The sequence below is a fragment of the Ostrinia furnacalis genome, unplaced genomic scaffold (genome assembly GCF_004193835.3).
Source record: "Ostrinia furnacalis isolate ACB-3 unplaced genomic scaffold, ASM419383v2 OfSCF6691, whole genome shotgun sequence".
Taxonomy (NCBI): Eukaryota; Metazoa; Arthropoda; class Insecta; order Lepidoptera; family Crambidae; genus Ostrinia; species Ostrinia furnacalis.
The window spans coordinates 910,009-936,558 of NW_021136930.1; the positions used below are offsets into that span (position 1 = coordinate 910,009).

Genomic DNA, 26,550 nt, shown 5'->3' on the forward strand with positions numbered 1-26,550 from the left:
CCAATGTATCTCTATCAGGTCATTTAATCTCTACTGTATGAGCATGACCCTTTATAATGTACCAGCGGCAAATGGAGGATTTGGCTTGCACTCTTCACACTATCCAAATCATTTTTGTGTAAGTCTTGATGGTCTGTAGAAACGAAACGAAGAGATTTAAAATAATAAAGTTTATTTTGTTGTCATTTTGTGTTTCTTCATAATCAGCCAATTTTATTAATATTAATAATATAACACTGCTAGCCGAAATTATCAACTCGGGAGTGTTCTAAATGACAAAGACTCATTTGCCGCTAACTGAGCGGTGTTACCTAACTGTTTTTGATTTCCAACATGCTGCACATCCAAAAAGCCGACTCGTTTTATAAGTATTATTGGTGCAGCATCACATAGTAGGGACTTTTTACACCGTCCATTCTTGCCCACAGGCTTCGTCCCAATACATTCGCATACCGATGGCGGCGCCGGTGTTAGGCGACGACTATGGCGGCTACCGCCTCATGGACGTGACCGCGAGCCGTGTTCTTACAGACGCCATCGTATCCGTACCCATCGAGAGTGAACTCATGTATGTGTTCTCTTACCCGCCGGACACAGAACTGTACTGGTCCTTGCCAGTATTCCCAGGTAAGCTAATTTCTTAATGCATAAAACGTACAAACTTACAACATAATTTAAGGGTCACAAAAAGTACTTAAAGAAACAAACTTTAGGACAGATTGCGGGTCACAATCTCTCGAAAATTGACAGCGTATTGGTAGCTCAGTTGTAAAAAGGTACTATCATATTTGAGTGAAACCAATACAATTATCCATTTCACGAAAGGCTTTGACTGTAGAGCACCCTCGGGAATATTGAATGTTCCCGGAATCAAAAACAGTCTGTGATATTTCACAATAGTGCAGTTTTATCAATATATTTTTTGGGATAGGTTACATAAATATCAATTCTGCCAGATTTTTTTTCATTTCATGGATACAGCTATACCTCTTTATATCTGTTTGAGAACTGTTGTTAATAATCTTCAGAATTTATTCCACATATAAATTATAACTTATACTAATAGGTCTTCTCTTCTGGCTCGCTGGTATGTGCTGGTATAATACTACAAGTATGTCTTGATAAAATATTTTATATTTTTATCTAAGCAGTTCAGAGCTTCATTGATGGTTGCATTAAAATTATTTTTTGAAACTGGCCATGTCATATTCGACGAACCAACAGTTAGTTATTAATGATTTATACATTATTGTAAAATGGGGCTGTCATTTTTGTGTAGTATGAACAGTAGTGGCCTCAGAACGCTACCTTGTGGAACGCTGTTTTATTCCCCCTTTTTTCTTTACTACATTTACTTAATATTATTTTGATTTCTGGCCATAAAAAACTCCTATATTTCTTAATTTGCTGATAACGTTTTTTTAATTGAAGCTAGGTACTGACTAGGCAGTTAAGTATAGGTACCTTTTATTGTTGTGATTTGTTGCTAAGGTGTTAGTAACCAAGCACAACCGTAAGTGAGCTGCCACACTAGCGGATTGCAAGCGTTTTCAAAGCGGAGCGGCGACGCAGCGAACACGCCGCGTTTCCGCGGCGAAGACGTCACGGCTGCGCGGCGAACACGAGGCGAAAACTCTTGTAATCCGCCAGTTTGGCAAGGTCCTTAACGCTTTATTATCTTATTATTTACTCTAAGCCATGTTTAAATCAGATTGAGTGTTTTCATGTCTTCCGAGTTGGTCTGTGGATGCTGATGGATGTTTGTTTTATAGTTTTAAGCTGCATCGTAAAAACAAGATTGAAAATGAAGTACTTAGTTTAGAGATTGGTGCGAAGTATTACACTATAGTGAGCCAGCCTAACCATCTCATGTCTTCGTAGAACTTCTTATTCTTTACCCTGACTATACCTACCTACTTTATTTGAGATTTCCTCTTCTCATTTTGACACCCCTTTGCTCTGTTCTTGCGTTTGCCTTCCCACGACTGTGACCTTATTTCTTTTCTGCGCAGATCATAATTTAATAGTTACGGTCGTGACGTGTCTGTACCATCCAAAATATCAATCTTACTCTCAACTTCTTCTTGATATAGTTCCCCTGACATCTTTGTCTTTCTGATTTCATCCTATTTTTCCAAGATTTAAACCCAACGTAGTACCTTCATCGCTATAATGTTTAGCAGTTGTTTGTTACTTTTATAAATGCCAACAGTCTGACCAAATGCTTGCAAACTTTCAGTGTATAGGTAATCTTGAAACATACAGTTTATTAAATGTTGGATGTCTTCAGTGTTGGCTGTCAAGGCATGTCGCAACGTTGCTACTAATGTCTTGCTGAATTTAGATTGTTCATAGATTGTATTCTAATGCTAAAATTTACGTATAGGTAACCGCGTCTTGTCCTACGGCGGCGTATTGCAGCTGAAACAGAAGTTCGAGAGTAGGGATCCTAACTCAGTATCTGAGCCGGGCACCGACGTCATCTTCGTGGGAGACGACAAGTCTCTGTACTGGAGCAACCCGCAACCCATCAGGGCTGGACAATCTTTGGTAATTAGTGTGTTTTGTAAAAAAGTGTTTATAAACAAAATCTTTGCTTGAACTGTCTCGTTTGACAGTTATTCGTTTCCCGTTGTGGCATTACTAATAGCATATGACTGATTAGAACTACGGAACACCCAATTAGAAACATGGAAACTAATACTTACACGTACTAACAAGAGTCTTATCTTTTGGTAATACATTGTTGTAATTTCTTTGCTCAATAATTTATTTTTTCCAGACTTACAAAGTTCCTTTGTCGGAGAAGGGCTGGTACCTCCAGAACTATGGTTTGCCTGCGAGCCGGGCCGACTTCCTCTCAGTACTTCGCAATTTGAGGCGTGTACTTGTGAGGGCTACCCTTACCATGAACATCGAGTCCTCATCCATAGCTGACGTGCAAATGGACACCGCCACAGAAATGAACGACCCTGGCTTCCCACGTGCTACTGGTGTTGAGGTATTTACTGTTCATCATCATCGTTTCAGCAAAAGGACTTCCATTACTAAACAAAGGACTCCCCTGAGGATTTCCACAACGACTGTTGCTGCATTTCCCGTATTCAAGCATCCTGGTACTTTCCGCAACCAGAACGTTGGTCTCCCGAGCGAGCGCCTGCCTACGTCCGCCGATCCGTGGCCACCACTTAAGAACTTTTCTGCTCCAACGGTCGCCAGTTCTACGAACTATGTGCCTCACTATTTCGAGCATGTTGCTAACGTTAGCAGTCCTAAGGATCTCCTCATTTTAACTCCGAGCTAGCTTCTTATAAAGCCCGTAAAGGGCCAAAGCAGGGACCTGCTAAAATATCGTTTCAGCCAAATGACGTCCACTGCTGGACAAAGGCCTCCTCCAAGGTTTTCCACGGTGCACAGTCCTGCGCTGCCCGCATCCAGGCTCTTCCCGCGACCTTTACCAGATCGTCGGTCCACCTAGTAGGAGGCCTGCCCACGCCTACGTCTTCCAGCCCGTGGTCGCCACTCAAGAACTTTTCTGCCCCAACGGCCATCGGGCCTGCTATATGTGGGCATATAAATACCGGCTCATCGTTGCAGATCTGCCGTTGCCCAGAAGGCTACAGCGGTACCAGTTGCGAAAGCTGCACACCTGGTTTCTACCGCGACGCGAGCCATATGTGCCAGCGCTGCGAGTGCAATGGCCACGACTGCTACATGGCCGGCAACGGGCAGGTGCTCTGCAACTGCCGGGCGCCTTACACTGGACGCGACTGCTCTATACAAGGTAAGGAAATAGGATGATAATCTAAAAATAATAATGAATCGATTAAAAGGATACCTGGCCATTCATAAAAAAAATAGCAATGGTTGTTTTTTTTTTAATTTTACCAACACAGCAATGTTAAACTAAATAAACATCTAAACGCCAAACAGGCCTGGTTATGGAACTCCACCCGACCATACTAAAGGATCGAAGACCGCAGTCTCTGTTCCGACATGTCATACTGACTTGCAAGTACCGGGCGCCAGAGCCGCTTACTATCAAATTCTACGAAGAGGGTCGCGAGATTCCTCCTCCGAAGTATTATAACGAGTCAAGCCTCGGCAAGGACGGATGGCGAGGGGAGCACACGCTGAATACGATATGGGACACCCGTCGTCAAGAACAGACTTTCGAATGTCATACCATAACCCAGAAAGGGTTCACTCTTGGAGTGCTGACGACAAGTTTGCCGGAGCCAGGTAGAGCGGCTCAGTCGATGTACACGGCTAATCCGATCATGCTTCGTGAACACACTCATCTCGTTTGTCCGCCAATTTATGTTTAGGAATTTAACACCTTCTGTTGAATCTTTAGTGTCGTATCCTTGTACGATCGTCTTCGTTTTTCATTCACAATTGGCTTTAATTGTTACAATAGTATGTCGGCAAGCTTCTGTAAAAATATCGAATCGTCTTCACGATGTCCAAGGCCAGTTTTGTAGTCATTTGTAACTTGTTCTGAATTATTGACCTAACCGAAGATCACTGTTTTTATATCTGCATACATTTCGTGCTGTCCCAAACTATACGTATAAACTTAACCACTTTGTAGCTTCTTTTATGTTATAAAACTAATCAAGGGGTAAATTTCAGGCGAACCAAGCATTCAAGATAACACAACACGTCCACCGCCGCCACGGACCACAGTCGTAGTTCAAATTACCTCCCCGACGATCAAGATCCAGGAAGTAGGCAGTAGCGTGAACTTCACGTGCCAAGCGCAAAGCAGGATGACTAGTGGAAATCTGCCAGTGAGGTGGTCCAAGGCTGACGGATACTTACCTCAGGGCAGAACTCAGATCGACGGCCGGAGCGGAATGTTACTCATCACAAACCTTCAGGTCTCGGATAGTGGCAAATACATCTGTCAGACAAGCGACGGCTTGTCTACAGCCCAGGCCGAGGCCGTTCTGAAAGTGCCTGGTAAGTGAAATATTAATTATCTTGTTTCGCCTAATAACTTCCTAGTAATTAGTTTGACTAAGGTTCATACAATTCTTTCACGCTAACCTTTACGGAACAGTTGTGCCGTTTTGGATATTCTATGCAAAAGGTGAGTTCGGAAAACAATGATACTTTGCTGACATCGTAACGAGTATTGTTACAATTAAAGACCACTCCTGAAATACGTAGAGAGTATAAATAAGTGCATAGTTAAATGATTTGCCACGCTCGATGCGGGCTGTATTCAGTTTGGCCTGACCTCAGATCTTTGTCTAACAGCTTCTCCCAAGGATTTCCACAGCGTCCGGACCTTGACTTACTTGACTTATGGTCCTATGTCCCCTAGATCGGGCAGAGGGCGTCCACAACAGTCCTCCATCGCGTTCGGTCTTGAGCTATGTGTTTGATCTCGCTCCAAGTCTTGCCGATCTTCTTCGCCTCGTGTGCCACCACGCTTGCGTTTTCCTTGGGGGTTCCAATCCAGAGCCTGCTTGGGGATGTGATCGGGATCCCTTCGGAGAGTGTGGCCAATCCAGTTCCACTTTCGGCGCTTGATCTGCTGGACCTGCGCTGCCCGTATCGTTCCCGAGCTTTACGAGATTTGTTTCTTTACTTCATCAACAGCCCTTTACAGTCCACTGCTGGACTATGAGCCTCCTCCACTATAGTGGAGGGTTTTGCCATAATCTCCACGCTAGGCAGGCGGGTTGGAGATCGCAGTTTAAAAGATTGATGTTTTTCAGAGAGCGCTGCTGCCCATTCTCTGTTTGATGTGTAGTCCCTAAGTCGCCTCTTACGACACCCGCGGGAAGAGTAGGGGTTGGTGACAAATGTATTCTACTCTGCCGTCACCACACGGCTTCAAGGTTTTCTTTACTTACCTGCCCTGAATTCCCTCAGGCAACGAGATGTCGGTCCCTACAGCGGAGATCCGTCCGGCGATCAACGACTACTTCGAAGGCGACCGCATCGAGCTGGAGTGCGTGACGCGAGGCAACCCTTCTCCCAGTATCACGTGGCAGAGAGCCTCTGGCCGGCCTCTACCGGAGTACGCGCAAGTCGTGAGCGATGTGTTCATCATTGACCGCGCGCGGGAGGAAGACGCTGGAGAATACAGGTAAGACCACAGAATAATAATAAGTACTACGTACAGAAGTTTTACTTCGCGAAGGTATTAAAAAAAATGTAAGCTCAATGTCATTAACAATATGGTGTAATTTAGCCTGTCTCAAGAGTCAAGCACCATTTTGTTGACAAACGTCAGTGATCGGCACTGCGCCGAAGCTATAGGGCTGACTTCGGTAAAATGATGTGACGTGAGGTGCTACTTATTTACCTCTCAGTGTCTTGAGGCAACTTAAAAAAGTACATTCTGTGTTTTTATTATTATTTAGGCAGTTAAATACTGCACAGTATTTAGTAAACCATTTTCTTTATTTTCTTCCATCATACACAAGAATACGCGTGCGTGAGTCAATGTTCGCTCGTATGTGAGGCCTTGTCAAATAGTATCCTGTAGGTGGGCCATCGTGCGTGTTTTGTTTTCGATGTAAACTCGCGTAGATGAACAGGCCTGGTAAGACTTGAAAGTCCGTTGGGGTGATCAAATCCACTTCGTATTTAATGAGGGTTTTCGCGTTTGAAAAATCCGCCAGATGGCAATACGTAGACGCGAGCTCCAAATGCTGCATGATTGGTTATTTTTGACATATCTGTCAATGTCATGTCAAAAATAACCGATCATGCAGCATTTGGACCTCGCGTCTACGTATTGGTTATTTTTGACATATCTGTCAATGTCATGTCAAATATAACCGATCATGCAGCATTTGGACCTCGCGTCTACGTATTGCCATCTGGCGGATTTTTCAAACGCGAAAACCCTCATTAGAAATGTTTAGGAAACGTACTTTCACATCTCTTTCGTAACATTGCATTTGGTGCAAGCGCACTGAGTGTTCATTCGTCGCCATCTTTATTTGAAACGATTGGTCAGATTATGGGATTTGTGATAAATGCGAACATAAAATGTGGATGTGTAAAATCCTAACCATAATGCTATAAAAATATTTTTTCGTCATCTTCATGAAATTCATAATTTATTATTACGTCATTGTTTTTAATTTCTTCCGTGAAAAAAATAATATTAATAAACCTGTTTTATTCAATGTTTTCCAACATGTAACAGTTAAAGCAATACTCGGGCACTTCTTAATAAAGTGCCATAGGCTGTAAAAGAAAAACTAATTTTAAATAGGTACTTATTCATGAAACCTTTGAGCTGTGAGCAATATCGGCTCCAGTGGGTCTAGACAAAGTGCAAATTATAATCGCAAACCAGTCGAAAAGTGGTCGAAAAGCCCCTTTTTTGTATGGAGTTTTGACGGATTCGATTTTCGATTCGATCAAAAAGTGCGTTTTGTCTAGGGGGGCAGATAGACAACAATAGGGTAAAGTGACGCTCAAAGTAACGTGATAGTGAATATAATATCATATTTTTGAATTTTTGACAATTTTTACTAACTTAAGGAAAAAACGGGGTCTCCAAACATCCAACTCGTAATAGATACCTCAGCTACTTTTTAAGTAGATTAAGGAAGACGAAAGCAGATAAAAAAAATACTGTAACATCTTATGCAGTTGTTGTAAATTTGCAACAAAAATGTGTGGCTATTCTGAGGTGCTGTCGACTGAATCATTGTAAACGATGCTAATTTCATTTCCTTTCATCATAGATGCACAGTGAAGAACACAGCTGGTGAGGACTACGGCAAAGCGGTGGTGAACGTTCGCCCGCGCCCGTCCCAACCGATCCGCGAGAAACTGACCGTGTCCCAATCCTCGCCGACCATCTCTGAGGGACAGAACACAAGGATCGTGTGCACAGGCACCGCTAATGTCCCCGCCGGCTCCATCGACTGGGTCCGGTGAGTTTTTGTTTGTATTGGACTGCCTTTGAGACCTTTATGTCGCTGAATAGCAGTCGCAAATCGCTGGAGGGGATTTGGAAGTATGCAATGCAATTCACTTGTTTTCAAATTGAAAACAAAAGATTGTTAGAACTGTTAGATAGTTATTTCAGCTGCCTGAACCTTTTCAAATGTATTACTTACTTATTGTAGGCGTACACACTTACAAATAAAGTCTCTGCTTATAGCCTTATAACTAATTAAAGGATAAAAATAATAGTTCGGCAATTATGATATATCAAGAGTCAGATAATATAATAGCCATCGACTTTTGGATATCCGGCTCCGACCCCATTTCTTTGTCCGTTCAACGGCGACTATTAACAACTAAAATACATAAAATTAGGTTTAATAGAAATGGACTTCATCCAATACTATTCAACACTCAACAGACAAGACGGTGCACAATTCCAAGCGAACGTGCGTTCCATCAACGGAGTTCTATACGTGGACTACGCCAACCCTGATAACCAAGGAGTATACATCTGCCGCACGACGTCTTACGACGTGGCCCCAGTACTGGTGGTCCTGACGGTGCTCTCTCAAGGCACTCCTCCGCCAGAACAACAGCCGAACATAACCGTCTCAGTGAACAACTTAAAGATACCAACCGGTGGAAGTGGAGCCGTAGAGTGCACGCCTAAAGGATACCCACAGCCCCAAATTCGGTGGAGGAAAGTAAGTAACCACTCAGTATCCTAATAAGAATATAATTTTGTGAGGATGGATAGATGTTTCTTACTTTTTCACGCTTAACCACCGACTCAGAATTTGTTGTAGAATAGTTTTATCCAGGTTTTTGAAATAAGGATATGCACGTGATAATGTTTTCCTGTGACAGAAAGCCACAGTCCGAATTCATGTAGGCAAAGCTGGGGGCAAAAGCCAGTAATAAAAATCCATGAACATTTTACTGTTTAGTTCCACACATAAGCAACTATCTTGAAGTGTGGCTCGGTCATAACTAAAAATTTAAAAAACGAAGGGCCCTATTTCAGAAAAGTCAAACACACGTTGAACATTGCTTTAAAATGACATTTGCATAATCATGTATCATGACAATTATTTAAACAAGTGTTCAAGGAGCTTTTAATTTTGTAATAAGCGCCAAAATGTTTTATTATATCATAATCATCTGCTGCTATCGCGTTCGAGTATTGTTTCCGTACTTTACAGACACAAAAAACACAATAATCTGTATTAATATTTTATGGTATTGGATCTTTAACAAATGCGACCTTAACTCAAGGTGGTATGGTTAAAATTAAAACTACCTAACTGTAATCCCTCCTTAGAGCTAGGTGTTCTACAGGTTTGTTTTTAAAACTTTTCCGGTTGTAAAAGGGACAAGTAATTCGAGGTCCTACTCTGGAAACAATCTGGACGTATTCAACTTTGTTAAAAACGATGGAGTGGACTGTATTAGATGGATAGGCCTGCCGGTGGTGATTATAGGTATGCTAGAAGCAAAGAAACACCAAAAAAGGGCCAAAACAGTAGGTATATTGCTCAATACATTAGAACACGGAGAGTGTACAAAAAGCAACTTCAAAAACTCTAAAAAACAATATTTAAAAAAAAGTATAAAACCATAAACAATATCAAAAAAGGTTTGCTGGCCAAACTGCCAGCAACAAACTTAATTCGTTTCGTTCACTCGTAGTCGGGTAAAAGAGTTACAAACATTATGATTTTAATACCTTACAGGACTACGTACGTAGTATACCCCCACTTTTAATAACATGTTTTTCACACAACGTCAAATCGGAAAGCTTCAAAGCTTTATTGAAACTTTGGAACAGTCATTTAATTGTATTCGCGATTCCAACGCTCAACGTTTGCTGCAAAGGGTCATTTAAAATTTCAGGAATGCAAAATTAATTCCGGGGTAAAAATTTTACAAACTCCCGCTAGGTGATAATAGCTCTTTGAGAGCTTCCAGGAATGCATATTTCGAGTTAATTACATTGCAATATTAAATATTTTTGATTGTTGCAAAGTTCAAGCGAAATAATTTTCATGTTTCGTATTGCACGTTTTAGCTTTGTTTGACCAGGCATATCAGATGCCCGTGGGGGCGGCTCATAAGTAAACATGTTTGTCACAAAATGTTTAAAGGTGAGGTAGACCGGAAACACCATGACCATTGCTCTGTCTCTTTCAGTCCAACGGCGAGTTCGGAGACAGCACGAGCCAACGCCAGAACTCGTTGATTATCGCCAACGCTCGCGAGGACGACAAAGGCTACTACCAGTGCGAGGGCATCTTGGACGGACAACCCATCTCCATCATCTACGTATACATCGACATCGAAAGTACGAGCCTTTTGCGTTGACAAATCTTTCACAAGTGCTAAATCGAATCAGTGACTGCAGAAAATGCAATCTCGCTCCGAGTTGACAGTTCCTTTTGATCTCAACTCAGACACTTTACTTGCATGTAAATGCCGTTCCCATATCCGCGATTTTATTTCGATATTTTGGGAATAAAAGTAGTCGCAGGTAACCCAATAAATTACTTGCAATACCATCTCTACTCTAGTTTCGTGACATACTTTTCACGAGCTGTAGTAAATCGTAGTTTCTGTTTTGTTCCTGAACTCTTTATACAAGATCATTATTTGCCCATTACTTCTTTTTCTTTCATTCTTCGTGCGCTTTGTATAATTTCAAGTAGAGATCTCAAGATGATTTAGAGAGTTTTCGCACTGAAAAAAATGTTTGATTACTGCTTACACAACAAAAGTGACCACCGAACACTTTGGTTATGAGGAACAAAATGTTGTGTAAATAACAAATAATTCTGTAGTGAGCTAGACTTAGTTTGGTTATAGTTAACACTTAGTTCGGTGGTGACTTTTGTTGTGTAAGCAGTAACCAAACATTTTTTTCAGTGCGTGAAGATATTTTATGAAACATCGTAAGTTTTGTCCTAACTTCATATTAGTACTTTTAAATGGAATTTTTTTTTGTATCTTTTCTAATCTTTCTCGAAAAAGACCCAATACTGACAATACCGTCACAAGAGCGCAGATCTGGCCCTAGAAGAACAGCCTCTTACATTGTATGTTCTCACACACGCTTCTGTAAATACTATCTACCAGAGCGCGAGCGACCAGCAGTGGAGATCTGGCCTCAAGGCGAGCAGGCGCTCAACTTGGGAAGCTCTTTCGAGCTGCGCTGCCGCGTCACGGCCGGCGTGCCTGAGCCCACCGTCACTTGGAGCCGAAGCGGCGGCAGACAACTTTCGCCGTACACGCAGCTGCAGCCCTACAACATCTTGAAGTAAGGAACTTTCAGCAGTAGCGGCGTCCAGTCCGCCCCGGGTGCCAAGCATCAGGGGGTGACACAAGTCGCGCAGATTAGTACTCACATGCGCACCTGCATGGCAAGTTTGTGGTCTATTTCATGATACGGGGCTGCGATTGATTGTCTTTCAATCTTCGAATCGGTAGGAAACCCCAAAATCCTGGGGGATACCAGGGGGTGCCTTAGGACTTATGACGGAGGAGGGGGGAGGGGTGATCGCCCCGGGTGCCAACCCATGCTACGCCGCCACTGACTTTCAGCTCAACCGGGATGACGTAATCTGCAATTTCAATAGATCGAGATGACGTATTCTAGCATTTCATCATGACTCTTTCGACCAGACTGCTGTCACATTAAGGCGTCAGGACATGAGAGCGACAGCAGCACGGCTTTTTGTATAATCTTTATCTAATATTGGCAGCGTGTCTGTCCCGCGTTTGTAACGCTCCTAAACTGTCCTACAATCGCTGAAATGTGAAAGCGCTCTTATGGATAACTTTTTAGCTTAACCAGCACTTCATCAGATCATGATGAATGTAATGTATCACTACATCAGATTAAGATGACGACAATGTGTCTCTATCAGACCAAGATGACGTAATTTCTACCCCTTTGATCTCAGTCAATGACGGTCAGGGTGCATGATCATCTTAGGTGCACATTTAGCAGTGACTTACCAAAAGGATTTTTATGAAACCAAGCTGGTTAGGCCGATGGGGCAGCAAGGTTCTGGAATGGAGGCCGCGTACTGGAAAACGCAGCGTGGGACGTCCACCTACAAGGTGGACCGACGACATTGTAAAGGTAGCAGGGAAGCGCTGGATGCAGGCCGCTACCAATCGATCAACGTGGAAAGCATTAGGGGAGGCCTATGTTCAGCAGTGGCCGTCCTATGGCTGAAATGATGATGATGAAGCTGGTTAGGTTAGGTTTTCTGCATCTATTGTCAGCAACAAATCATTTTTGTTAAGAAATTTTTATTGGGCAAACACTCAAAATAAATACATTCACAGATTCGAGAAGATCGAAGTGAATGACGAAGGCGAATACTATTGCTCGGCTTCGAACGTCGCTGGCACTGCCACAGCCAGCTCCACCATCAAGGTCCGCTCGCCTCCTGAGGTGATCGTGACTCCCAGCGACTTCATCCAAGTGCAGTATGGAGAGCCCGTCACGGTTGAATGCCGTGCTAGAGGATACCCCCTACCCATGGTCTCTATCAAGAGTAAGTTACCAGGCCTAATGTTTCTTCTGCAATGTTCTTTTCAAGCTGTTTTAATGACAGTGCATATAGGTATACATAGTTGTAATACTATTGGAACTTCTGATGTTACTAGACTTTATGTTGTGTATGAATGGGTATATGTTCCTGAAAAACCTTGGCTTATTGAAATTGTGGAGCGAGACTGTACTGCAGAAGAATATCGAGATTGGACAACACATGCTATCATCACCACCATTTCTATAGACATGCACTCAGGTTTTATCTCAGGAGACGTTCATCTAGCAGCAATTGGTCTCACTAGCTCTGCTCAAACTTTATCAGGTCATTGATCCACCAGGCTAATAGTTCCATTGGCTATTTTTCTTCAGTCTAAACCCTATGGATGTTATTCCAAAATGTATCCTTGTAATGTGTATTAATATTCCTAGAAGAAGCAAAGAAGGAATAAGTAGATTCTGAATTATATCATTTGTCACCTGGTGCTAAAAATAAATATTATTTCAGGCGCAAACCGGGAGATCGTAGCACCCTATCCTGGCATGGTCACCCTGAACATTTCGTCGGCCAGTGAACGCGATGACGGATACTACATTTGTTCCGCGACTTCGCCCGCGGGCACCATCGAAGAGCAGTTCGGCATCAGAGTCGAGATGCGAGGTGACATTGGCTTCGAACCCGGTGAGTGCGACTTTTGATAATAGCGTTTGATACCAAAATAATAAGGGTCAAAGAGAATACGTTACATCTTGATGAGATAGTCGAGTTACCCACGAGCTAAGTAAGAAGAGTACAGATTATATTGGAAGTTTCACAGACCGCAGCATTATTGAAAAAAAATTGGTAGGTACCCTTTCAAAATTAGAAGATCGAATGCAAATAACAATACTTACTAATATTGCAGCCATTTCTAATTGGCCAGTTTAAACTTGCAATCTTAGTTATTCTTACACGAATCAAAGCGCTCATGTTGCTTTGAGTAAAATTCTCTTTCAAGCACTTTGACAGCTTTAAGTGTGTACTTACGAGTACCTATGCCTTGATGGCGCAACACAACGCTATCAAAGAACAGTGAAACGTGTCGCATTTATGTATTTCAAAATTTTTACGTCCTCATTTGCTTGAGGATTGAGAAAAAGAGTTGCCAAATAAAACGCCAATTGTCAAAATGTTTGCCGTACCGTGTAGATGTTGTAGACAATGGCTGACTTTAGTTTTGGTAAATATTTTTTTCTAATTTTTATTAGTTTTTTAGTTTTACTCTTCCTTTATAGGAATTTATGTTTGTAGATTTTTAACATAGATTAGCTATGTGTAGGTAGGTACTATGTTTTATTTATTTGCTAAGTGTATTGTTTTTACTCAATATCTACCTAGCTTAGTTGATATATGTAATTTTTTCTCTTCTCTTACTAAATGTCATTTTTATTTACCATTGTTGGGTTAGACTTACAACTTCCCTGCATGTTAAAGCTATACTTCATTCGCGTTAAGAAAATAGTGAAACAGCAATATAACACATAAACATGTAGTAAAAATCAAACCAATAATAATGCAAAATAACCGTCTGAACTTACTTCAAACTGGTCAATGTGAACACGGCTTTCTAATTTTGCTATGACCTAGTAAGTTAGAAAATAACTATTTTCTTACGCTCGTAGCACACCTCCGCCTCGAAACCGTGACAGCGAAACGATTTCAGTATACATCTCTGCAATCACATCCCCACATTAGCAATGTGGCCAAGGAAACACAGAGGTGTATATTGAAATCCTTTCGCTGTTATAGTTTCGCAGCGGAGGTGTGCTACAGGCGTTAACGCGAAATTATTTGCTGTTTACTGGCGTAGTGTTCAAATATTAAGAAACCGCCGTCAATTACTATCTTGAGTTTTTGTTGAACAGTAGAAGGCAGTGGGGACATATTCGTCGAGCCCAATCTCCCCTACCCGCCTGAGCAGCCCAGCGACTTGATTGCCGCCGAGGGACAAGAAACACGCATTGTGTAAGTTATTTTTACTAACACCTTGTACAGAACGAAAGATAAACTTAATTAGACAACATCAAAAACACTAACACCCGTATTCACAAACGATGCTTGCTAAGTGAAGTAACAAATCGAACGCACAGCGTTGAATAGTGTGATTGCTTCGTGTGTCACCCTGTGAGACCTCATAGTAATGTTTGAGAATACGGGCGTTATACTCGTAAAAAGAATATCAAAATCGTTGCTGCAAAAACGGTCACCCACTCAGTATTGGCCGCGCAACAAAGTTGAGGTGATAGGTCATACTCACACTGATGTTATTGAATACAGAACACACAAATCAGTCAGAATACGCAAGACGTTATTCATTCATTCAGAGCAGAAACGTTAAGTGATCTCACTTGATTGTTTCTAAACTAAAGATATCGAAAAACTTGTTAGTGATCCTGAAAGTTCTTCACGAGCTTTAACGAACGGTATTAATGAATTAGCTAGTAGGTTACAGAATAAACTGGATCTATCCCAAAATTTTTTCCAGCTTTAGTTTCCAGCTTCCATACATTTAGTACAGCCACACAATATTCGAAACTACTATACAAGATATCCAAAAACTAGTCCTGAAAGTTCTTCACGAGCTTTATCAAACGCAATCAATATTAGGTCACAGAATAAACTGGATTTCACGAACCAAACGTACATTTTACCTGAATTGTACTATTCGTAAGAACGCGACATAGAAATCTTCTAGTCTATAAGTACTCACCTTTAAATAACGGAACATTTTGATAGGTCTTAACATGAAATAAATCTTAACATCTTAACATCAGTAAATACCTACCTAATATTATATTATCTAAAACCTATGCGACAAACACAACACGTTGTCTTTGTGAGGTACTAGAATACACGTTTCCCAGGGTTCTCTCCCAGAACACGTAGCAGAGTCTATTTAGCACAGGGCGCTTGCTTCTAGGTAGTCAGCGTGTATATAGACTATAGATATAATCCCCTGTACTGCTGAAATTGTAGAATTGTCTACGTGTACATTCGCTACCACGTCCAAACGTTGGATTACGTATTAGAACCAACATAGGAACTATTGAACAAACAATTAATGCATTTACTCGTATGTGAACCACACGTTCGTTCCAACAGCTTTCGTCCTAAGGCTTGATTCACACGTACCACAACCACAATACGGAGTGAGCGCTATTGTATTCATATTAATATCATAAACATACGTACCTGATATAACTATAATACCTGTGGTAATACCAAGCACACTGCAACCACGTCGTAACCACCAGCGACATCATGAACATGATACCATAGCGACAATGCAACTATACCCACAACCATCACATCCAGGAACCACCACCACCACGCACCAAAAGTAACTTGTTGTACCACAACGCTACCGCAAGAAACAACGACACTATTCACACGTAACCACAGCTTGACCACGGTTATGGTACGTGTGAAACAAGCCTAAAATAATCTAGTTTTCCTCTACCGACAAAGTACATTTGCCTCGCTTTTAATTGTGTAAAAAAATCGACAATTCGAAGGTTCAATGTAAGCCTAGAGTACTAAATGTTACGTCACGTTTAACTTTTAAAATGATGCTCAGAGAAACACTGATAATAATTTATCATGGCAGAAAATCGCGCGTAATGAAAAACTATTTACGTTCGGAATCGTGTACCCTAGACATGTCCAAAGTATATTAATAACCAGTATTAACCAGGACCAGTATTATGCTAAGACTGTATTGGTAAATACTCGTATTTAAATAAACCTGCGTATACTTACTTCTTTTAAGTAGGTATATTTCAAGACACAACTTTTGACTGCCAGACAGCAAATATTCGTAACTTATGAATCCTTATCAAGTAATACCATTGACAACTACAAATTGAATTCAATCTATTTTTTTCTTTGATGTGTAGCTTGAATGCGAAAATAGATTTCATTTAAGTTAATTTAATATTCCTTTCATGGAACTAGATTGAACTCAAAAATGGCTTGTAAGAAGCACCATGAAACCAATGCAAGGTGATTCAATTTAATCAAATTAGCTTTTCTCAAAGGACCAGCTTTTAGTTTTCTTCTTGCAATAAAAATATTTTTATCGGGGAAAGAAGGTTGATTGATTTGCAATTGACCCCTAAGTCGCGTCGTCGAGGTCAGAGCTGTTTCTGTTATTTATTTATGAATCACTCAATTCAAATATGAAATGTCTTTTCAATAGAAACTGATTCGTCTTTGATTTTCTCATAAATTTAATATGTAGGTATTACAGATCATTTCTACAATCTGTGTCGTTTCATATTAGTTTGCATCAAAACAGAATGATTACCTACTTATTTGCTTTCAACAGGCAATCATTGTGGCTATTTCTAAATGAAAACATGAATGTGAAATTGAGCTCTTTTGAAATGTGACTCTCCAATTATACGAGCCACTTCATAATGAACAAAGATTTTGTATTACAAAAGTGAAGCCAGTTCTATGATGTTGATTTTATAATTACGTAATGAAATTATAACTGCGCCTAAAATTTGTTACTACGCGCGGCATATAATATAAGTAGCACTTGACATTTTCACTGAACGAGCCGCCATGTTACGTATCTCAGTATGTAAATATGTATTTTAAAACTATTTTAACGAAATTAAACACCATTTTTGTGCGCTGCACAGTGATTTAATGATTTCTGAAATACATAATATTTTGAACGATAAAATTAAAAAGCTTTACAGCAAAAAAAAACAGTCAATCTGAAAACTAGGTACAAAAAGGCTCATCAAGCTTAACAATGTGGCATTTTATGTAGTTGTGATAGATTCAATTTTTTTTTAGATGTGATCCTTCATTCCTTTTTCGGACAAAATTTCTTGGGGCTTTTGACCATAACAGCCAGATCAGACTTTTCATTGTTAAATATTCAAGTTAAGTTGCGAATTGTAGATATCCCTACTGCGTTAATAAGAGCTAACATACTCGTTACATATGGTTGTTACACATCGTGTGGATCTAACCGATGAATTTATTTAACAGTTGCGATTCGTCGACCGCCTTGGATGTGCAGTGGACCAGAGCTGACAGAAGACCACTGCAGCCCAACGCGCGACAAAATGGAAACATCCTGATCATACAACGGGTAAGGAGAACCTACTTTTTCATCATCCTCTGGTTAGGTAAGGAACACGACCCATTTCCAGACGCAAATGGAGGATTTTTTATATAACTGCCCACGCTGACTAGACGGATTGGGGAGGCTGGATGTTCGCATATTTCTCTTTTAGTCGAGGTGATTACGACACCCACTGGAAGAGGGAAAGTTAAAAGCAGACTATTTTCATTAACGATGCAAAGTAAAGTTATGTATTGGTATTTAAAGTTTACTTTATGGACTTCTTTATCCTACTAATTTCTATATTACTCCGATATGTAGGTACTAACAATATAAATTACACTGATAACCGGCTAGAGCATGAATTAATTTAGGTGGTCGACACGTATTTGCTTGCTGTTTAGTGGATCGCTACCGCAATCACAAAGCTAGCGGCATCCGCTAGGATCGATCCCGCAAAGGGAAATGTTATGACATTCAATGTAAACGTGAGTTGGTGGAGCTTGAAATATCTACTACTTAATTAGTAACTAGGAATATCTTGTTCATTTTGACACGCATTGATTTATTACGAATGAAAGATGGTCGACACACTTATACGACACAGTAAAATATCGAATTAGTAACTAAATTCCGATGGCTGACCTAGCATTAATAATTGAATTAGTATAATATGTAATTAAATCATGACTTCTTTCTGCAGCATTCTCAAACACTTACATTTTTATTGATTTCCTCAACTATCCCACCAGACTTCCAAACAAGACGCCGGACAATACATATGTAACGTCATGGACCGGTACAACGGCGAGGTGACCAAGTCGGCCACCACCAGCCTGGTCGTCATGGCGCCGCCCAGGATCACCCTGCAGCCGCCCACGCAAACCGTCCACCCGGGCGAATCGCCCACCGTAGAATGCGTAGTAGAGGGTGAACAGATCGAAGAAATCGTATGGCGACCCCTCACCAGACCCTTCTCTAGGTAAGTCGACCAACTAAATTACAGACGAACGAAATGAACATTTATCGACGATTTTAACACCTTAGATTTTTTCAAGAACTAGGACAAGGACTCGCGTCGCCCCATCGATGTCTGCTGAATGTGATCTCATTAACGGAAAAACTTCCCGGGAACCTACATGCCAATTTAAAACGATTTTGTTACATTTCAAACAATATCCTGCCTGCCAATCTCAAATTAGTGTTATTATTAAAATGTATGCTTACAATAACACTATCGAAATAATTAAGCCTCTATAACTCATTGAATAGTAATCTGATATTCATCTAAAATGCATATCACAAAACAGACAATACTGAATACCGTTGTAACTGAATAACAGAATTCCAAAGCGCACGGAACTTTGAATTTCAATACCGCCCAGTTGTGCGCCCAGTCACAAATGCATCAGGTTGCAAACAATGTTGGCTAATACAAACGTAAAATCTGATTTATGGACGTCACGATTTCACACATCACATGCTGAATTTTGATAATGATCTCGACACCCACAGGACTGAGTTTCATTAAATAGCAGCAAATTAGGATTGGTCAGCGTATTCGCAAAGCCGGGTATTCTGGGTAATTCTATGATTCAGTGGATCTGGTTTCGCAAACTAACTACAATAGACAAATGCAATCACCCTCATTATACACTGCGCACAAAGAGGGACTGCCGCCCATGGATACCGCTTTTGTACGCATGCAATAATCGCCTACGCGGTCCAGTAGTTGCCGTATTAATTGAATTGGGCTTAAATTACTGATGATATTTGAAAAAAGGAATATAATTGATTCATCACACTTATTTTAAGACTAGACAGAGCAAGACAAAATCTTGATTTTTTTCAATAAATAATTTAAGGATGTGCCTTCTTGTTTGAGGAAAACTCAGATACCTACCTAAAGTGGCTATAAATCATAAAAATGCCTAAGACAAAAAATATATCACGATAGGAAGCTTTAACTTATATAATATTTATTCATATTTTTCTTACATTTAATAATCCAAATTCACAAACACCTGGACTATTTTATTAAAATGCATAATTACATCGATAACACTTTGTCTAAAACCAATTATCGGTAGCATTGCCAGTTTGCCAGTGTTCTACTTTTAGTATTAGCCGGTCTGAAAACGCGGTGTAGCATCGATGCCGTCGCAAAAGCGCTAATAGATGATGCTAAAAGTAGCTGAGATCTTGAAAATGAAAATGAAAAATGAAAATGAAAAAATGAAAATGAACTTTATTGTGAATGTGAATTTAGGTAAACAATAGCAGATACATGGCTTAATAATAGAAACGCTTCAAATTCTACCTTTTCTTAAGGCACTTCTATTAGGCTTTCACGTAGACTAAATTAATTTCTAAATCCTACTAACAAAGCTTTACGCTAACTGTGGGTTATGTGTTTATCAATTCAGTTATTGTAAAGCCAATGACTCGATGTGACAGCACGAGGGAAATGCTGTGAAAGGGATTATGTTCTATTTATTCTCTTTGTGACTTGATATTATAATGAATGTGACATTACCTTAATTAATTATTCCTGTTTGTTCACTGGTGGACATTATTTGAAATCCAATCGGATATTTTTTTCATCCCATTTCGTATGTAATATTAATTATTGTAGTAAATTAATATTATAGTTAATTAGTGCGGACATAAAATAAAAGGGGCTCGACGTTAATATAAAGGTACTTAAAGAATAATTTAAGACGCAAACATCAAATTTAAATCATCATATAATAATAACTTCAATTGTTAAAGAAAAACGCGAAATCATAGTTGATTGTGCAATTTAAAAAGTTAAGGTCATATTATTTCAGAAAAACTATTATTAACAAAGCTGAAATCACTCGACATTAATGATCTGTAAAAATAATTGTACTTAAAAAAGCTTATAATCGTCCCACTGGAAGGTGAGCGCCACTCCGCCGAGGGGGTGGTGGAAACTTCACCCCCTGCTCTGTGTGCGTTGGTGTAAAGTCGGATGTTATCAAGTCTGTCGACTAATCAATTGATAGCAGGCGGCATCAGGAATAATAATAGGATTATAGCAGACTATTTCAGGTGGCACAGAATAGCCGATGGCCAATCTAGGTGAACAATGGGTGCTATGGTATTAATTATTTCGAAACGTAAAACAATTACCAACATAATTATGGTAAACTACTGATATGACGAAGTTCATTTGATGTGGTTCAAGTCTAATAAACGTTATTAAAACCAGTAAAATAAACTGAGTACTTCACATTATTTATTACTACCTAGTATGATTTAATATAAAATATCAGCGCGGTCGTAACCGAAATACAAGCATCAGTTAACGATTGCGGTCGAATTAATACTTTTGACTACAAAGGGTTGTCGGTTTGTGTACTATGGCGTGTGTCTGATAAAAATACCCATAACTAACCACCGTGCTCAATTAGCAAGCGCGAGCTCGGTATAAAACACAATACGGCATTAATTTTATAAGAGTTAAATCGAATATTATTTTATCCATCCCACCATAAACGTACCTTCTGTGATTGACGGCATACAGGATTTTCATGTATTTTGATCTTTCAGCCTTTTTTTAGTGATTGGCAGTTTTTTTAATTATACCTAATGAAAGTATGGAATGTTCCATTTGCAACATGTCTTGACATGATGCATTCGGAAGTTAGTCAGCACTTCAAAAGTGGTTTTGACTAACGCCCTTGGTCAAAACCACTTTTGACTGGAAAAATCAGTCAAAAGTGATATTTACCAAGGGCATCAGTCAAAACTACTCTTGAATGATTTTTGCAGTCAAAAGTGGTTTTAAACGATTATGAGTTTTGACTGTAACATACATATTATTATGTACCAATACCACCCTCGTACATCACCCACTAACCTTGTCGGCTAGTTAGTGGGTGGCCGGGGGGTGACGCTACATCGCGAAATATTTTTCTTATCGACTCTCAACATTCATACCCAAAGTATTTAAATCACATACAATTACGGTGTGTTTTACATAACACTACAGTAACTGTACAGGTGGCATTATTTATTAATATTTTATATAGATACAGGGTTTTGTTTTTTTTTAACATATACATAATAATATTTATATCACACTACTTTATAAGGGCGGAAGGTTATGAGTGTGGATTGTATGGGTATGTTTGTTACTTCTTTACGTTTAAAAACGGCTGGAGCTGGAAGATTGTAATAAAATTCGGTATGGAGTTAGCTGATACCCTGGATTAACATAGACTACGTTTTACTGCGGGTAACACCGCGGGGCAAAGCTAATCTGTATCATAATTCCAGATCATTATCATTTCCGTAATAATAATAATATTTATATTTATTGATACGCTGAAAACATTCGCCGTTATTTTAATGATCAGTAATTATCGCCGCTTCCACAGATTTATTTGTTGAAAAACTCAACAATATTTTTTATTGTTATTGTGTAAGCCTTTCAGCTGCAATGAACTGGTATTTACATTGATTGTTTGTACCATTATTCAATTATTATCCATCTTATTTTGTTTATAGGTACAGACGAGGTTACAAGAGTGTACTTAACTTCATTAGGTATTTTACCATATCAACTTTTTCTTGGGTTATAGGTTTCGTCTTTATCGAGCTCGGCTTCTTTGATGGTTGAGTTTCATTTTCCAGATTTGTATTGGTTTTCGCTCGCAAATGTCTTGAATGAAATTGATCTATGATTTTTCAATGTTAGCTCGTTTTTTAAGAATGAATAGTAGTGGACATAAAATGCTACCTTGTGAAACTCGTTTGTTTTCCCTGAACTCTGCGCTGTATTCGACTTTACATTATCTTGATTTCTACATGATGTGTGTTCTTCTTCATACCTCCTATCTAGATAGTTATCTACAATTTTTTAGTTAACCGTTACTTCATTTTGTCAGTATTTTATGTTGTCCCAGATAAATATATTTTCGGATATTGATAAAGTAAATAGCTACTTACTAGTATCAAAATTGTATTAAATTTTTTTTTAGTTAAGTATGTGTGATGTTCATTGACATAAGGATTTTAAAAGTTTGGCTTTTATTCATTCTATCATAATATATGAGTTTACTTATTAATTATTTATATTTGAAGTGAGAAACCAAATACATACGCTTCAAATATATTTATTTATTTATTTAATAATAATCTTAGCTCTAGCATTACATTTATAAATTTCAAAATAAATATGCAGAATCTCTTAATTTTTAAGTTGGTTTTCCCTTATTATTTACGCATACCAGTATTTTTGTGTCATGAAATTCTTTCCGATCATATTTTCTAGAAAATATGCCATTTGTTAGTCATTCTATTTCTTTTCCAATGAATGGTTGTATGGCTTTGATGTTATCCTACTTGAAAAAGTTGAATCTTGTGAGTAGACTAGCACGCAAACAATAATAGTAGTAAGTTATGCGCCAAAGAAATAAAGCTATTTCTTCACGAGTGCTGTATTGTATTGTGTTCCGAGAATGCGAAGGATTCTGGGGTTAACCCCTTAACTTATTGAGGGAATCAAAGACTAGAATTTTGAGGATGCCGAGGGATTAATGATTGCTTAAAATTAAGACAGCTTTATATCCATGGAGTATAACTAACTACTCTCCATTTCACACCTCCTGCGAGATAATACATAATAAACTAAAACCGCATGAACAAAATGTTTTGTTCCCACTTTCCAAATCAATGCCTCACCACAAGGCATCATAATGATATATGATAATGATAATGAAATCCTAACAACAAAATTGGCAGTAGAGACACTTGATAATTAGGTTACCCAGTAGGTTTATATGCTAACACACAGCAGGGCAATACGAACAGGTGGTGTGAAAATAACACTGTGTGACAAAAAATCTCAAAATAATTTAATTTTAATATACGAGTAAATTGCTGTATGATGGGCATCTAATACGATATGGTAATTAATTTTATATATTGTCTTTATCAATGATAACGAGTTATAATGTAACTTTAAATAAACTTATTTAATTTGAATAGTGGGGCATTTCACGCGAAGCGGACAGCGAAAATCAAGTCAGGTTTTAGATTTTGTTCATATTTGGATTAAATGTACTGCTATATGACCTGAATGGATGTGCATCATTATAATTTTTTTATGAAGCTTAGTTTATTTTTTATGAGCGTTCAAAAAATTGGTAAAATTTTAGGAACAGATTTTTCTGAAGCTATTACTGCTATTATTACATTTGATTAAAAACAAACTGACTATTGAACTTTTGAGAATAAATAACTGTGTTTCTTACTATTTACTACAAATTTGAAATTTCTTTTTTGTTCACATAGAAAACCGGAAGTAAAGTTTTAAAATCGAATTTTACAAAACTTCGGTATTTTTAATTTTTTTTATTTTTATTTTAAAATATACCTAGTAGTCTATAAATAACGTGTGTAAAGTTGTAGAATGGAGTCTGTATTGGTTTTTGATTTAGACGCAGTACAGTGCGAGCGCGCCGCAATGAGCGTCATACTGGCTATCGACATTTGGCTACTGTATAAAAATTATTTGTTCGAAAACAACTGAAACGTTAATATTGTTGCATGCATACTCTTAAACAATTATAATTTTGACTCGGCGAACTTCGTACCGTCTAACAGACAATGATTGTTGGCATTGAGATGGTGCGTATTACGTCGCGGACTACCCACATCACATCTTATTGAATAATACACTAAAAACATAATTCTTCTTTTTTAGGTAGTTGGCTCGCTACCTCCATATCAAATTTCATCAAAATCTGCCGAACCGTTCTTGACTTATAAATCGTGTAACTAACACGACTTTGTTTTATGTATAAAACAAAGAACGGCTGAACAGATTTTAATGAAATTTGGCATGAAGTTAACTGGCACCCCGGACTAACATATCCCGACTACCCAAAAAGAAGGGTAATGTTTTAATAGTATTATCCAATAAGTTGTGGGTGGTCTGCGACGTAATACCATCTCAATGCCAACAATCATTGTCTGTTAGACGGTACGAAGTTCGCCGAGTCAAAATTATAATTGTTTAAGAGTATGCATGCAACAATATTAACGTTTCAGATGTTTTCGAACAAATAATTTTTATACAGTAGCCAAATGTCGAGAGCCAGTATGACGCTCATTGCGGCGCGCTCGCACTGTACTGCGTCTAAATCAAAAACCAATACAGACTCCATTCTACAACTTTACACACGTTATTTATAGACTACTAGGTATATTTTAAAATAAAAATAAAAAAAATTAAAAATACCGAAGTTTTGTAAAATTCGATTTTAAAACTTTACTTCCGGTTTTCTATGTGAACAAAAAAGAAATTTCAAATTTGTAGTAAATAGTAAGAAACACAGTTATTTATTCTCAAAAGTCCAATAGTCAGTTTGTTTTTAATCAAGTGTAATAATAGCAGTAATAGCTTCAGAAAAATCTGTTCCTAAAATTTTACCAATTTTTTGAACGCTCATAAAAATTAAACTAAGCTTCATAAAAAAAATATAATGATGCACATCCATTCAGATTATATAGCAGTACATTTAATCCAAATATGAACAAAATCCAAAACCTGACTTGATTTTCGCTGTCCGCTTCGCGTGAAATGCCCCTAGTGTCTAAGATTTTTTTTACATAAATATTCATGTTTAAATTTACTATATTTAGTATATTTAGCTATTTTTAAAATGTCACACAGTGTAATTCGTGTTGGATCTCAGAATCAATTGGGACTAAATGGGTATCAGCTAAGTATCAGTAGGTAGTCTAATAATAAAAAAAAGTTTAAAAAAGGATAAAAATACGTGTTATGTATTTTTTGATAAGTTAACTGATGACGGACTAATTCAAACTTGCTTTTTTACCCAGGAAATATCCCTATACAGTAAACTCATGATTTTTCATACATAATTTGTTAGTCTATAAACGTCTGTACCCCATTGATTTTGGATATTGAGCTTTTGGTGAGGTAAATGTGCATTATAATGAAACTACTAATACCCATTTAATGTCAATCGTTTCTGGTTTTCTTTGGACCATCTCTTTTTCGTGTGTACCTACTTCACATCTGGTTCGACCCATAACTTGAGCTAAATTTACAGCCGCGTGGACGCTCGCTCATCGACGCTGATCTTCAACCGCATCGAAGTGGAAGATGCCGGCAAATACTTGTGCTTTGCCAAGAACAGAGTAGCTAACACGTCGGCCACCGCCGAGGTCGTCGTCAGCGGTACGTTGCACAAATTTACCCAGATATTATTATAACCACACCATAATCAGTAACCACAATGACAGAGGCATGTAACACCTCAAAAAAGCACAATTTTCATAGTATTTATAATACGACAGGTTGCGCGATAGTTTTCAGTTAAGTAATAAGTTTTTGCTTGTTACATTAATAAGCTCTCGCTGTTCACAACGCTCAACCTGTGGTATCATCACGTAATCACAACACCGAATGTACAGTTCAGGTCGCACATAAATGTGAAGGCGCCTGTTCTCGTTTGATTTGCATACCACTGATATCGACACTTGCTTTCCATTTTCATTGAGATGCTTGAGGGTCGAGTTGATTGCATGAATAACCGTCCATAGAGGATACCGATCGCGCGCCGTCAGAGTCGCACGATAACGAACAGCACGCGCACGTGGGAGCCGCCGTCCAGCTCAGCTGCAACGTGCAGCAGTCCCCCGCCGGCTTCCGGATCTCGTGGACCAAAGACGGGCGCCCCCTCCCGCGCTCCGTCCACAAACAACCGGACGGGTCCCTCTACATACGTCTCGCCCAGAAATCCGACAGTGGCCACTACGTCTGCAACATTCAGGACCGATACGGACGCCGAACTAGCAATTACATCAACCTGCACATTGACGGTCAGTGCCCGTAGTTGGAGCTGCGAGGTGCCAAGCTTTGCCTCTAGTAACCAACGCATG

The 26,550-nt window shown here is 39.1% G+C and overlaps 1 protein-coding gene across 13 annotated transcripts in view; it reads left to right on the plus strand.

Annotated features, from left to right (window-relative positions):
• Positions 1–26,550, plus strand: part of LOC114362700 (terribly reduced optic lobes) — a 126,652-nt gene that overhangs the window by 60,690 nt on the left and 39,412 nt on the right. For 11 of the 13 annotated variants that reach the window (XM_028318185.1, XM_028318192.1, XM_028318188.1 and 8 more), the window contains 17 exons: positions 429–627; positions 2,387–2,550; positions 2,783–3,001; positions 3,598–3,784; positions 4,636–4,965; positions 5,887–6,103; positions 7,722–7,913; positions 8,348–8,633; positions 10,120–10,270; positions 11,059–11,239; positions 12,277–12,488; positions 12,993–13,166; positions 14,390–14,489; positions 17,532–17,634; positions 18,360–18,589; positions 25,719–25,846; positions 26,212–26,490. In XM_028318185.1, the coding sequence (XP_028173986.1) occupies positions 429–627; positions 2,387–2,550; positions 2,783–3,001; positions 3,598–3,784; positions 4,636–4,965; positions 5,887–6,103; positions 7,722–7,913; positions 8,348–8,633; positions 10,120–10,270; positions 11,059–11,239; positions 12,277–12,488; positions 12,993–13,166; positions 14,390–14,489; positions 17,532–17,634; positions 18,360–18,589; positions 25,719–25,846; positions 26,212–26,490 (3,352 nt within the window). The remainder of the gene's footprint in view (positions 1–428; positions 628–2,386; positions 2,551–2,782; positions 3,002–3,597; positions 3,785–4,635; positions 4,966–5,886; positions 6,104–7,721; positions 7,914–8,347; positions 8,634–10,119; positions 10,271–11,058; positions 11,240–12,276; positions 12,489–12,992; positions 13,167–14,389; positions 14,490–17,531; positions 17,635–18,359; positions 18,590–25,718; positions 25,847–26,211; positions 26,491–26,550) is intronic. The other 2 variants (XM_028318186.1, XM_028318196.1) reach the window with 2 other exon arrangements.